This window comes from Tamandua tetradactyla, chromosome 3 (assembly GCF_023851605.1).
Source record: "Tamandua tetradactyla isolate mTamTet1 chromosome 3, mTamTet1.pri, whole genome shotgun sequence".
Lineage (NCBI taxonomy): Eukaryota > Metazoa > Chordata > Mammalia > Pilosa > Myrmecophagidae > Tamandua > Tamandua tetradactyla.
Window position 1 is genome coordinate 78,849,170 of NC_135329.1, and position 14,286 is coordinate 78,863,455.

General features: G+C 40.6%; 1 protein-coding gene across 20 annotated transcripts in view; it reads right to left on the bottom strand.

The window, feature by feature from the left end:
• The window catches only part of LOC143677399 (uncharacterized), a 44,653-nt gene that overhangs the window by 21,257 nt on the left and 9,110 nt on the right, over positions 1-14,286 (bottom strand). For 15 of the 20 annotated variants that reach the window (XM_077153307.1, XM_077153301.1, XM_077153289.1 and 12 more), the window contains 13 exons: positions 13,948-13,972; positions 12,032-12,102; positions 11,544-11,568; positions 9,734-9,804; positions 9,275-9,299; positions 7,593-7,663; positions 7,146-7,167; positions 6,988-7,032; positions 6,279-6,335; positions 4,566-4,657; positions 3,593-3,693; positions 3,413-3,503; positions 2,457-2,595 (listed from right to left, as the gene is read on the bottom strand). In XM_077153307.1, the coding sequence (XP_077009422.1) occupies positions 3,428-3,503; positions 3,593-3,693; positions 4,566-4,657; positions 6,279-6,335; positions 6,988-7,032; positions 7,146-7,167; positions 7,593-7,663; positions 9,275-9,299; positions 9,734-9,804; positions 11,544-11,568; positions 12,032-12,102; positions 13,948-13,972 (681 nt within the window). In that variant the 3' untranslated portion in view covers positions 2,457-2,595; positions 3,413-3,427. Of the gene's footprint in view, positions 1-2,456; positions 2,596-3,412; positions 3,504-3,592; positions 3,694-4,565; positions 4,658-5,525; positions 5,590-5,744; positions 6,336-6,987; positions 7,033-7,145; positions 7,168-7,592; positions 7,664-9,274; positions 9,300-9,733; positions 9,805-11,543; positions 11,569-12,031; positions 12,103-13,947; positions 13,973-14,286 lie in introns of those variants that run through there. The other 5 variants (XM_077153291.1, XM_077153290.1, XM_077153292.1 and 2 more) reach the window with 4 other exon arrangements.

Here is a 14,286-nt window from a genome sequence, read left to right on the forward strand (position 1 = left end):
CATTTTCAGACAAAAAATCACTGAGAGAATTTGTGACCAAGAGACCAGCTCTGCAAGAAATACTAAAGGGAGCACTAGAGACAGATACAAAAAGACAGAAGAGAGAGGTGTGGAGAAGAGCGTAGAAAGAAGGAAAATTAGATATGACATATAAAATACAGAAGGCAAAATGGTAGAAGAAAGTACTACCCATACAGTAATAACACTAAATGTTAATGGATTCTACTCCCAATCAAAAGACATAGATTGGCAGAATGGATTAAAAAACAGGATCCTTCTATATGCTGTCTACAGGAAACATATCTTAGACCCAAAGATAAACATAGGTTGAAAGTGAAAGGTTGGGAAAAGATATTCCATGCAAATAACAACAAGAAAAGAACAGGAGTAGCTATACTAATATCCAACAAATTAGACTTCAAATGTAAAACAGTTAAAAGAGACAAAGAAGGATACTATGTATTAATAAAAGGAACAATTCACCAAGGAGACATAACAATCATAAATGTTTATGCACTGAACCAGAATGCCCCAAAATATGTGAGACAAACACTGCAAACACTGAAATGGGAAATAGACACATCTACCAAAATAGTTGGAGACTTCAATTCCCCACTCTCATCAATGGACAGAACATCTAGACAGAGGATCATAAAGAAACAGAGAATTTGAATATTACAATAAATGAACTATACTTAACAGACATTTATAGGACATCACACCCACAATAGCAGGATACACCTTATTCTTAAGTGCTCATGGATCATTCTCAAAGATAGACCATATGTTGGGTCACAAAGCAAGTGTCAACAAATTTAAAAAGATTGAAATCATGCACCACACTTTCTCAGATCATAAACGAATGAAGTTGGAAATCAATAATAGGCAGAGTGCCAGAAAATTCACAAATACATGGAGCCTCAACAACACACTCTTAAACAATCAGTGGGTCAAGGAAGAAATTATAAGAGAAATCAGTAAATATCTAGAGGCAAATGAAAATGAAAACACAGCATATCAAAATTTAGGGGATGCAGCAAAGGCAGTGATAAGAGGGAAATTTATTGCCCTAAATGCCTATATCAAAAAAGAAGAAAGGGCAAAAATTTGTGAATTAACCATCCACTTGGAAGAACTGGAGAAAGAACAGCAAACTAACCCCAAAGCAAGCAAAAGGAAAGAAATAACAAAGATTAGCCCAGAAATAAATGAAACTGAGAACATGAAAACAATAGAGAAAATCAATAAGACCAGAAGTTGGTTCTATGAGAAAATCAATAAGATTGATGGGCCCTTAGCAAGACTGACAAAAAGAAGAGAGAGGATGCAAATAAATAAGATCAGAAATGAAAGAGGACACATAACCACTGACCCCACAGAAATAAAGTAGGTAATAACAGGATACTATGAACAACTTTATGCTAATAAATGCAACAATGAAGATGAAATGGACAACTTCCTAGAAAGGCATGAACAACCAACTTTGACTCAAGAAGAAATAGATGACCTCAACAAAGCAATCACAAGTAAAGAAATTGAATCAGTCATTCAAAAGCTTCCCAAAAAGAAAATTCCAGGACCAGATGGCTTCACATGTGAATTCTACCAAACATTCCAGAAAGAATTAGTACCAATTCTCCTCAAACTCTTCAAAAAAAATTGAAGTGGAGGGAAAGCTACCTAATTCATTCTATGAAGCCAACATCACCCTCATACCAAAACCAGGCAAAGATATTACAAAAAAAGAAAACTACAGACCAATCTCTCTAATGAATATAGATGCAAAAATTCTCAACAAAATTCCAGCAAATCGAATCCAACAACACATTAAGAGAATTATACATCATGACCACGTAGGATTCATCCTAGGTCTGCAAGGATGCTTCAACATAAAAGTGATGCATGAAGAGCAACACCAACAGCAGATGTTCATTTTACAGCTGCAGGTGACTGGAAATGAGTGAGGTTCTCACTTGTGGCCAAAATCCAGCCTATAGTGTAAGAGTGTGAGATGGCATAGTGGGTGCACCAGATAAAAAGTTCTCAGAAAAAAAGAAGATGTATTGGGAAGGAAAGCTACAAACTTTTACCAAGGAGTGGGCTGTTGCCTCATTTAACTGGTCCTTTCCCAGCTCACCCTGAGGCTTTGAGGTAGCCACCTTTTAATTCATCTGTGTGAGCAAAGCAAGTCCAGAACATGGAGGTGTGGTCAGTAACATGTAATAGAGCTGCACCTAGAAAGATTAAGTGGTGATAGTCATCAATTTAAGAGTTCATTCTGGTTAAGAACTGCATCTTCTGTGCCCCTTACATGGCAAAGCAGCTGTGAAAGTCCTCTAAAACTTCTCTATAAGTGCTATAATCCTGAATGTAATGTCCATTTAATTAAAGAACATACAAGAATGAAAAGAAACAAACATATAAACAAAATAAACTTATTAAGCCAAAAACATAACTAAACTAATAAAGTAATATATTTAATTTAATCAGGTGGCTCTTTTTTTTGTTTTTTTTGAATTTCCACCCTTCTATCCTCCAGATCCATTGAGGCTCAGGCTGAGGCCCCCACCTCTCCATACTTTTCCATGGTAGGATCTGCAACACAAACACAGGTTCTGGAATCACTGGGGATGCCCAGATATGGATGGAGGAGGAAGCTTGCTAGGGTGGGTTGCAGGACCCAGTAGTCACCTCAGATGCTGGAGACGCCCCCTGGGCCCCTGATATCCCAGGAGTCAGATCCACAGAGCATTGATGTTCAGTTGTTGCTCTGTGGTGAGAATGTTGTCTATTGGCATAGAGTGGCTGTAAATATTGTTTGAGAGGGATACCTTAAGGTAACTTTGTACCGAAGTGAAACTGAATATGGAGGAAATGGGAGGGCTCTACAGCAGAGGAAATTTGGACAGAGTTTACAGTAGAACACAGAAGACAGATGGCCAGGTGACAGAGGCAGAGATTGGGTTATGGCTTGCTGGCCAGCTGTTACCAGAGAAAACTGCTCCCTGTGAGCACCTTGGATTGGGACTTTTTACATCATAGAATGGGAGAAAATAAAGCCAATGAGTCAGTGGTACTTTTTTTATCAGCCCTGGCAAACTAAGATAGTCTATCTGCCCATGAGAGCTTAATCTGATTCTGTCATGGCCACCCCACACCCTTCACTGTTCTCTGTCCTTAATTGATAAGACTCCCTGTTGCCATTAAGGGGATTGGGTGGGCGAGGTTCAGTCCTGCCAGATGGAGATATGAAAGGAATTCAAGGAGAATCTTCACAAAGAGTGCGGTGTGAATGGCACGTCGCAGCCCTCTCCTCCAAATAAAGGAGCCATTGCAGGGAATGGCTGAGCAGCCTTATATGGGATGGGTAGGTGGTCGATGGAGAGAAGTTCTCAGAATACCATTTACTTGCCTGTTCTGAGTTTGACTACTTCCTCTCTCTGTCTCCATGTTCCTGCTGCATAGTGGCCTCCCCAGTGACCTCATTAGTTACGCTCATTTCCCTGAAGTGTCAAAAGGAGAGTCAGGTACCAGTGGACTTCATGTGAACTTCTTTCCCTTCTCCTTATCATCTTACCCACTCCACACTCACGTTTCCTCTTGCTGTTTTCCCTCTCCCATCATATCCAGCTTTCCTTCAAGTGCAGGAGATTTTGATGCAAGAGGCTCCTCCTCATCAAAAGGTGTAGAGAGCTGTAGGAAAGAGAACAAACTTGCATGTCCAGAGGTACCACATGTAGGAACACACCTGTAATGGGAGAGCTCGGGCCAAAACACACTAGACAGGTGTCCCATCTGCTGGGTGTGGCCCAAGGGGTCCGTCTTTCTGCCAATTTCCTGTCTGAGCCATTCGGTGTTACATGGTAATATTCTTGGTGTGTGGTTGATTTGGAAGTCAATGCAATCCTAGCAAAGTACGTGAGTGGTGTGGTAAAGTTTTCATAAATGTTGTCAATCCTATGACCTCAACTTCCTTGATGGGACCGTGACCTTCAGGGTGACAACGATATGAAGAGCAAAAGATGGAATAAGGATAAGGTAGAAAGAGATTACACCTATGAAACAGATTTAAAAGGAGACCACTTTCACTGGAGCTACAATAAGTTCATGGTTTTCTGGTTTGGGGTGGGAACAAGGATATCATGCCCCTTCCCAAGGTAAAAGATAGAAATGAAATGAAATCAGAGCTGTTAAATCAAGAGGTCCATGTTAAGAGTTTTAGCACTAAAATCTAAATAGGGAATTTCTAAAAGGGAAGAAATATCCATTATTTCATTTCAGCAAAATCCAACTCTTGTTTTTCCATCATGAATAAATTCCTTTTTCTGTTGAATCAGGGAATTGCTAACGCCCAATTACTTTAGATGTAAAAATAAAAGGAAAATGGTCAACACAAACCTGCATACATACATTAACCAAGGAAAGAGACATGTTTCTTTGGTAATTTTATATATGTTGTGCACTATGAATTTCCATCTGAGTTGAGGAATGAAAATATCTATAATGTAGGTCTAATAAACCTCAGTATATAAAAAATAAAGACATGGAACAAAGAAATAAATTACTTGGACATTGTCATTGTCATCTCTCTCAAACTCTTCCAAATCAGTGAGATGGGCTTCAGAATGTACGAGGACAGTTAGCGAGGTGCGACAGCCTTTAGAAAGGAAAGAAGAATGCTAGAGTTAAGGAAGTACTGGAGCCCCTGTTGTTCATGTCAGGGTGTGACCTGATCCCAGGACAATTCTGTCCTCATTATTGATACACTTTTCCAAGGGCCTCAATAATTGCTTCACCTCTGCCACGAGGGAGTGGGTCTAGGGTCTTCAGAGTCCCTTTTCCATCTCTCAAATTCTGTAACTGTGTCAAGGAAGAAATGCCTGTGTCCTCCTTTTCCTCTAAGACAGGAGACACTGTGCCCATATTGTTCTATGTGTGGCTTAGCCTTTCTTCCCATTTTCCTTCACTCAATAGTACCTTGCCTTTCTTTCTCTCCTAATTAGTGACAATTTCCTTTCTCTTTTTCAGCCTCCACAAATCACACTGTTCTCTCATATGAGTTCATTAGTGGAACAGTCAAAATTCTATCATCACCTTCTCCACTTAATTGGTTGATCCATTGTTCAATCCATCCTTACACAGGGAGCAACTCTCAGAGGCCTGCATTTGAATTGGGTGTTGTGGCAGAGAGAGACCACCAACTCTTAAATCAATAGATTGTCCTGTTCCTCATAGGACCTTAAGTTCCTGGAGACATTTCTTCCTCACAACCTCCCTATAGGTTATGTAGCACATTAGAGAAGATGGATGTGGGCCTAGAGATAAAGTCACTGGCCCAGATTCCTTATTCTGCAGTTCAGAAAGTGTTGTATTGGAGATGTAATCATTTAAATTAATGGAAAGCTCCGGTGTTTTATCATCCCTTGGGGGGACTGGAAGGGAAGAGCACCTGTATGGAACTGGGAAAAAATAACAGGAAGGGGCACAGCAGCGGTGTGGGGACTTGGCCGAGCTCTCTGGCTTACAGCCATGGGTTCTGAATGCAGCACTGTCATCCTGGTCATGTAGCCCATTGACTCTATCCAGGGCCTGGTCAGGAAGGAGTGTGGGACTGTGTGAGCCACTGTGTGAAGCAACCAGCACCCATCACACAATTCCTCCAGAAACACTGTCATGCCTCGGAAGTTATTAAGTGGTCAGCTAGACACAAACTTCTGTCAAACAGATGAAAACTCCAGCCTTACTTCTAATCCCAGGATATTATTTGCATGTTAAATGAAGACTAGGAGATTTTTCAAGCATATTCTTCACACCACATCTCCACAGGACATAGGAACATATTTTAAAAGCCTAAAAAAACAAAGGCTTTGAGATTTGCAACTGGCCGAGGCAGGGAAAGATCTGGCCATGTATGGAAGATTATATTTTTCTTTTACTCTTTTTTTTTTTTTACATGGGCAGGCACCAGGAATCGAACCCGGGTCCTCTGGCATGGCAGGCAAGCATTCTTGCCTGCTGAGCCACCGTGGCCTTCCCTGCAAGATTATCTTAAATACCAAAGCAAGTAAATGAATTGTAAACAAAAGACACTCAAAGCCCATGGTTCTAACCCCTGGATTATGTGATTAATTAAGATATGAAAAGAATAAAGCAGACCTCTGTATAAATTTCCCTTAATTTCTGGTTTCTCCTTTGTACTATCTAGAAAGCAGAGGTGTAATACAGCTGCTCCTGGGAACCCTTTCCCTTTGGCTCCTTCCTTAAATAATGGACCCTACCTGCTTCGTCCTCGTCCTCACTGCTTGTCCAGTCATAATTTTGATCTGAAAGCCAAGCTTTAGGAACAGAAACATCCACAGGAAAATTATTAGAGAGTGTGGCTAACCCATCCATCCTTTCTCCAGTTGAGGCCTTGCTGGCCATCCAAGACCAAAAGACTGTCTCCCTTTGATCTCATTCCACCCTGGGTTCTGTCAAGTCAGATCTCCTCAAGAAGACATTGTAAACAGTTTACGAATGTGAGGAGGTGAAGGAATCCCCTCTGAGCATTTCAGTTGTCCATTTAGCTGGACCATCACAGAACTCACCTCCCTCTTGTCACTGAAATTCTTACCGTTGTTGTGGACATGCTCTCTGTTCAGTGAGTTCAGTGAACAGGCTCAGGACAGACTCTAGCAGCTGCTTGGAGAGCATTGTGTGGATGAAAACATTCTCTCTGCATTGACTGTACCTCAGCTACTAGCCAAATGACTACTGGGCTTGTGAAACATGGCTACAACTGGAATCGGCGGCTGCTGCACTGCTTCTGTAGTTCTCAGTAACAAGAATTTGAATCACAGTTTTCCAAACATTCAGGCACATGCACCTTAATAATCAAATCACATAATCACATACCATCACATATAGACACATACCACTCATATGTATACATACCCAGATCATCTAAACAGAAACCAATTTCTCAAGAAGTACTGTCCTGATCCATACCTGGAATACTGGCTTCTTTCACCATATCCCTCTCCTCATTTCCACCTGGAAGGTGCAATTGGGGGTTGTAGAGTAGCTTCTCTGGGCTTAAGTCAGCAAGGAAGACCCACCTTATCATATAGATTTTTGTTCACCAATATTTGATCCTGAATACCTACCATTGTTCACTCTTGGGGTCACCTGTAGTGAAAGAAAACTCTGTGAGGTCCTGAACTTGCTGTGTCACACCTGCAGGAGGCTTTTAACCTCTTGTTGACTTTAGGAAACCATGTGAGAATGATAGGTCAAATCAAGTAAACCCAAAAGCAGTTTAGGGGATAGTTTTGCAGAAGACATGAGCTTTTCCTGAATGTTGTATCCCTCAAGTCCATTTTACAGAATTCCTAATCCAGGATATATATAATATAACTGATGCTGCCATTTATAAGTTCCTTCTTGAATCTTGGATCAGTTAATAGACTCCCACTAAACACTGTTCTCACCAAGGACAACTGTATATATCGTATATACTAAACATGGTCAGGTTTCCCTATCTTAACTGGATTGAAGAAGGAGGAAACAAAGAAGAACATTGCTCTAACTCAGGCAAAGAAATATAACTTTACCTGGGAAGTACTTGGGGTCTGCTCTATTCCTTGGTCAGGCAGAAGCTCCTCCACCTGTTCTTTGGAAAGAGCTAGGATGACAGAAGAGTAGCAGTCAGTCCATCGTGGGCCTTGCTTCTGGCTAATTCAGGTACTTAGCTTGGTTTTGAAAGGTCAGAGTAATGTGGAGGTGAATGGTTAGAAGCACGGGGTAAGCTGCTGTGGGAAGCAAATGGAAGTAAAGAGGAGGAGCTCAAAAATGGGGAGCAGTTCCTGGCTTTGTAAATAAGGACATCCCAAAGCAGCATGAACTAGACAATCTACAGATGTTACAAAATACATGCCATTATTCAATGATGGATTCTTATCACTCCTCCTGCCCATTCTGAAGCCCAACTAAACTGCTACTTGCTTCTTGATGTGGTTTAACAACTTCTCAGCCTCCATGTGTCCTCATATGCAGGAACTGTATCATTTTTATAGGATTTTTTCCTTCTAACCTTTTATAGTCTTCTCAAAGTTTAGCCATACGGCAATTGTTTAAAAACATTGTTACTTATAATCTTTTACTGTGAGACTACATTCATTTCTAGGTCAAGAGCTTCATCAATTTTTTCACTAATTTTTCATGAATATAATCAATTATAGACTATTCGAAGGTTCTGTAATTCTACATAGTGACTAAAAAATCACTACAATACAGAGTGTAATAATTTTCCTTCCACTCTTCCCTGGGACTTATTATCATGGTCTCTTCATTGTGGAACTAATAGGATTTGAACATTTCTAGGGGCCAAAGCGATGTTCCCAATGTACTAAAATACCTCCTTGATGCCCACCTCTTTGGCTCCCAATATGGAGGAGTTTGTTAAACATGGTTGTGCCAGGTGGCACCTTACAACTGTCAGAATCTGTGACCTGGCCCCAAGAATGTGGGCTTTCTTTGTGTTTTTTATACCATGTAAAGGCCATAGTCTGTGGTAGAAGGAATGTGTAATGTTCTTGCATCATGAGACCTCTGAGTCTACTGATAATGAACATCAGGTGTGGGGGTCCGTTGCCCTGTGGACACTTCCTTGAATACAAATGAATGGTTGGTCTCCTTGCCACCCTGTACAATGCCCCAAATGGCTGAGTGAGGAGTGCAGATAGCAGCTCAGGGCATCAACCATGGATATGTATACCTGGCCTCGTAATTAGTCTCTTTCACTTAAGAATTGAAATGTAAGACTAATTGTCTTTATACCACAGTTTGTCCATCTGAGGTCTGGAAGAGTAAACACAGCCCTAGCTTTGGTAGTTTTGAGGGTTGAATGAGTAGCTATATGTAAAGTGTGCAGTGGTGATGGAATATTTTTTCAGAAGTTACCTCTGGAAATGGTACTGTGAAGGTGGGAAATAGCTTCTGCATAAACACACACTCAGTCCCATCCCAGCCTCATGATCCACATAAGGTAGATTCCCACGTGTAATCCCCACCCCTGTATACACATACCCTCACCACTTAATGGGGCACAGCTGCTTATAAGGATTATAGAACATGGTCAATTTCCTTTAATTAGAACCTAATCTCACATTCCTCATCCTCATTCCTGCCTGGAAGCTGTAATGTTGCCTCTCCAGCCTAGCCAGACTCAGAAATCCTGGGTTTTTAAGCATCCAGAATTTTTTCCTCAATGAGTGAGTAATTCCAAAATACATACCATTTTCACTTTCTTCTGTAACCACCTGAAATTAGAGAAAAGGAAACACTCAGGATCCTAAGGATCAGAACATACTGTGTGGGATTTCACAAGGGTTTTACTCTCTTGTTGCCTTCAGAAAAGCAGATTGGAAAGAGTGGTTGGGTGAAAGACTCAATAAGGAATGGAGTGGATGCATACGGGAAGGCAGAAGGATAATGCAAGTTATTTTGGTTGAGAATTTAAAAATTCACAAACCAAGAGGTAAACCTGTACCTAAGGAAATGGCCCCATGCCATACAGTTGACTCCAACTGCTGCACTCTTGAATAGCGGATCTTTTAATAATAGGCTCCCAATGACCATTTCCCTGGTCACAGAAATCAAGATATTTGATGTGTAATTATGTGGTCAGATTTTTATATCTGAACTGAATTTAAAAAAAAAGAAAGCAATTCATCACCAAGAAAGACAGCCATACCTTGGAACTAGATGGAATGTCCTTATCTGATGTGTCAATCAGAGGCTTCTCCATTGGGCCCTCAGTGTTTGCTAGAGGACACAGAGTAAATGTCAGTACATCAGGGTGTCACTCCTGGGATATTTAGACCCTGAACATGATTTGTGAAGGGCAAGAGAATAAGGAGGCAGGTGGAAAATAAGCCTGGAGTGATCCGTTCCTGGGCCATCCTCCATAGTGAAATAGATGGGGTAAATGAGAGGATCAGGAAACAAATGGGAAATAAGGTTGTTTGGCTATGTAGCATACGGCATCCTAATGCAAAGTGAAATATTCAATCTACAGATGGTTCTAAAATAGTTACTGTGATTCAGTGAAAGAGTCCGATCACTCCTGCTACCTGTGTTGAAACCCTGCTAATTGTTACTGTCCTAATGAAATTTCTAAGATTTATGGGGACTCCACAAATTGGAAGTGCTGTTGTGTACCAATTTTCTCTGTATTATAAGCAGACCATTACTGGTGGACTGGACTTAATACTAGGAAAGTTATATTGTATCAAGTCACTACGATTTGTCATAAAGATGATCATTATAGACTTTTCATGATACTGATGCGCTACTTCTTAAAACTAACCATGCTCACGATATATTTTCCTTTTGTCTTGTTTTTCATTACCCCTTATGTGCATTCAATGAGTGATGTGCACTCCATACTCACACTAACCAGCCCACATTGGGATGGTTATTACAAAGGAGGCAAAAGTTAAACATGAAGGCTCTAAACCAGCTTTACCAGAGAGATGCAAGAAGGGTGATGAACATTAGGCTAATTACTTAGTGGGAGTTTGAGATCTTATTGGCTACTGTCCTTCAAATATGCAGCCCACAAGTCTGATCATCTGTAGGGCATGAGTTCATGAAGTTGCCAAACAGGAAACTATCTTTGTGATTCTTGTCTGCATGGACTATGTACTTATAAGTGACCCAGCACTGATAGTGGACCACCTTGTCAAACTGATGCATCACAGCTGTCCAAACCTGGCCAGAAATGTGCAGATTTCTGTGTGCTTTTCACACTATATCTATAGCCATGTCTAACTATCTGATAAAATGCACCTAATGCTAACCTGTGTTATGTGGCCCCTTAGTTTACCAAATATGGAAGAGCAGTATTTAGGATCCCTGTATGCTTGGGCCCTTCTTGGCATTTACTTAGATCATGGAATCCCCTTGCATGGTTCCCAATGACCCGTAAGTGTGAGATAAGTGCAAGTCAGTATTTCAGAGGATTAGAACATAAGCAACATGCCTGTGTTCACATTTTGGCTGTTCCACTTAGGGATGTGAAATTTTGTGTCAGTAAACTGCAAACCTCCATGTAAAGGATGGGGAGAGTGAAAATCATCTCAGGAATGACTGTGCCAAGGATTTTATGAGTTAACATGCACAATGTGTCAGACATCGTGGGATTTCTTTGGAGCAACTTCACAATGGCTATTGTCCAGTCAGTCTAAGTTGAACAACGGTCTTGGAGAGCACACACAGTAATGTTCCTCTCCTTAAGCCACGTTCACACTCATACCACATAGACTTAAACCTTGATGCCCCATCATCCCCATACTCACAAATCTATGCCACCTAGAGGGAATACAGCTCCTTTCAGGAATGTAGAGTATGCCCATATTCATTCCCCTGGACAGTTCTTTTCGTTGATGGCAACCCCAAACATCCTTCCCACCAGGAGCTGGACTCACAATGGCTGTCCAGGCACTGCCTTGGTTATTTTTTGATCCCCGTTTTTCCACAAGTCAGGGGTTCTACATACATACCAATTTCACTTGTTTCTGTTGCTACCTGCAATGAGAGAAAACCCTGTGAAGATCAAATAATGGTCTGTTTTCTATTTGAACAGGAATTTTTCTGTTTTGATCCATTAGAAAAGCAGATAGGAACAGTGTTGAAGCCAAATGCCCCATAAGCCAGCATCACAGGCATGTCTTGAATTCACAAGCTTTTCCTAGACATGTACATCTGAAGACCATTTTGGTTGCTGATATAAAATTCTTAATCCAAGGGATAAATTGCTGCATAGAGAAGGGCCACCTACTTTAGAGTTGATAACATACTGCTCCCATTTGTGAGAACCTTCTGGAATCATGGAGCATTTAGAAGAAGTTCCCACTCAACTCTCCACCCAAAGAAATTATGTATATTTTCAATAATGTACATGGGTAGGCATCCTTACAGGAAAACAGTTGTAAAGTAATTAAACAAAAAAGGCAACCCTCTACCTTTGAAAAAAAAAGAGCTACCTCACCTTGTCATTGTATGACGTCTCATCATCCCCTTGGTTCCTTGGAACTGCTACCATCAGCTGGTCCTGGGGAGCTAGGGGACACAAAGTGACTCTCAGCATATTGTTTTGTTATTCTTGAATTACTCAGGGAGTATTCTTGCCTTGTACAAGATATTAGGGTGTAAAGGGTTGGTAGTTTATCAAGCATGGTGAAAGCTGCTGAGTGGGCATCTTCTATAATGAAATGAGGATGGCAAGGACATTAGCAGGAAAGAAACAAGAATCAAAGTCTTAAGAGTTATAGCTAATGAAAATAGCTGTAAATTCCTATGTAGATCTGTAATAGTCAAAGTCAGCCTATGAATGATGCTTAAATATACACTATGACTCCAAGACAGAGTCCCATAACACTTCCTGTTTATTTAGTATCTCACCTACATTGCCAGTATTTCCTCCACAACTTATAGGCTAATTCAACCTCCATCAATCCAAATATACAGTATATTTACCATATAGTACACTGGAATTCTCCATTTATTAGAAGCAACCTTGTTGATGGAGTGGATTCAATTCCTGGCAATGCTTTTTTTTTTTTTTCATTTGTTCACCAATAGTTTCTTGTAAAGATAATCAATTATAGAAGATTTCAAAATACCAAAATCTGTTCATTTCTTCATTCCTTATTAATCACATTGTTTTTGTTCAGTCTTCCTTTTCTATACCACGTGTATGTATTCATTAACTTATTGGTTGTCCATCACTAGGCCTCAGCAATGGGATGGACATTACAGAAGATGCATTAGCTGAGTGGTGGTGCTGTCTAAGCTAAGTGTCTAGGAGCGTTTCAGCAAGGGAATTGGACCCAGGTGAGGTGTTAAGTCTTATGTGAGTTGTTTTTTTTTTTCAACTTTTTTTATTAAGTAAAAAAATTAACATAGAAAACATTAAGATATCATTCCATTTTATTTGAGTTTTTATCCATCAGTGACCCAATTGCATGTCACAGATTTGAGGATCTCTAGGGTTCATACCAATGATGCTATCAAATACAATATACTATGTTTGCATTGCCTGTCTGCTTGTGATGAACTGCTGAACTGTGCCCTCAGTCATGCTGATTGAGGAGGTTTTCCTACATGATGCCTCAGAGCTCAGAATTTTTGTCTGACTGGATGTGAGCTTCCTATGTCCTCTTGTCACAGATAACTAAGCCAAAGTCAGCAGTAATCACAGTTCTAGCTGCGTAGGCTGTGGGTGGGTGCACTGAGGTTACTTTAAGATGGTGGGCATATTTGGCCTCTGTAGGCTCAGGTTATACCATGTGCATACACAGATGCTGCAACTCCCTTTCTCAGTGTCTACCTGTTGCTTTGTTGAATGTTGAATCATTAGCATTGTGACTGCAAGCCTGGGTTCACATTTAGGACCTCCCAACTTAGGAACAGGAGAGCTTGGGCCTTTCATCTCTGCATCTCACTTTCTCTATCTGGTTCATGAGTATAGGAAGCAGACCCCCAGGTGCAGCTAGAGTGAGGTTAGAATAAACTAGTATACATGATATGCGTAGGGTTAATGGGACATATTTGAAAAAGTTGTCACTGCTATTGTCCAATGTAAGCAGGATGTATCACCTGTGGAACTGTACACAGACACCCCTACACACTCACACCTCACGATCACACCTCAGAGATTTACATACAGATTTCCCTCAGCCCCCATGCTCTGAAACCTGCAGCACCTAAAAAGAGCACACACATATTGCCAGGAACTATAGAAATATGGATGATTCTTTAACTGAAAGTTTTTCTTTTACCCCCAATCTTCATTCCCTGTGAAGGCAAAATCAGGTTTCAGTTCTGTAGACTAAAGCATATAGGAAGCCCTCTGTTTTAACTTAAGTTCTTCCAACATTAGTTGGATGAGCCCAGAATACCTACCCTTGTCATTTGCATTCAAGGTCACCTGCAATCAGAGAAGAGAAAATACAGTGAGGATCAGGTCATGCTGTGTCATGTTTGCTCAGATCTTGATATTGTATAAAATCAATGGAAAACCATGATAAACTCAAGGTCCCATAGGTAAGTATTGAAGTCACCTATGGGAAAGCTTAAGCTTTTCCTGGAGGACATTTCACTCACTGATAATTCCAAAAGTCTTCATCAGGAGGAACACTGACTGCTGAGGGAAAAGTTTTCTCCCATTTGGTTTATAAACTGTGGTGCCATTTCTAATGCCTTTTAATATCAAGTGATACATGGTCCCCTCCAACTTTCCCT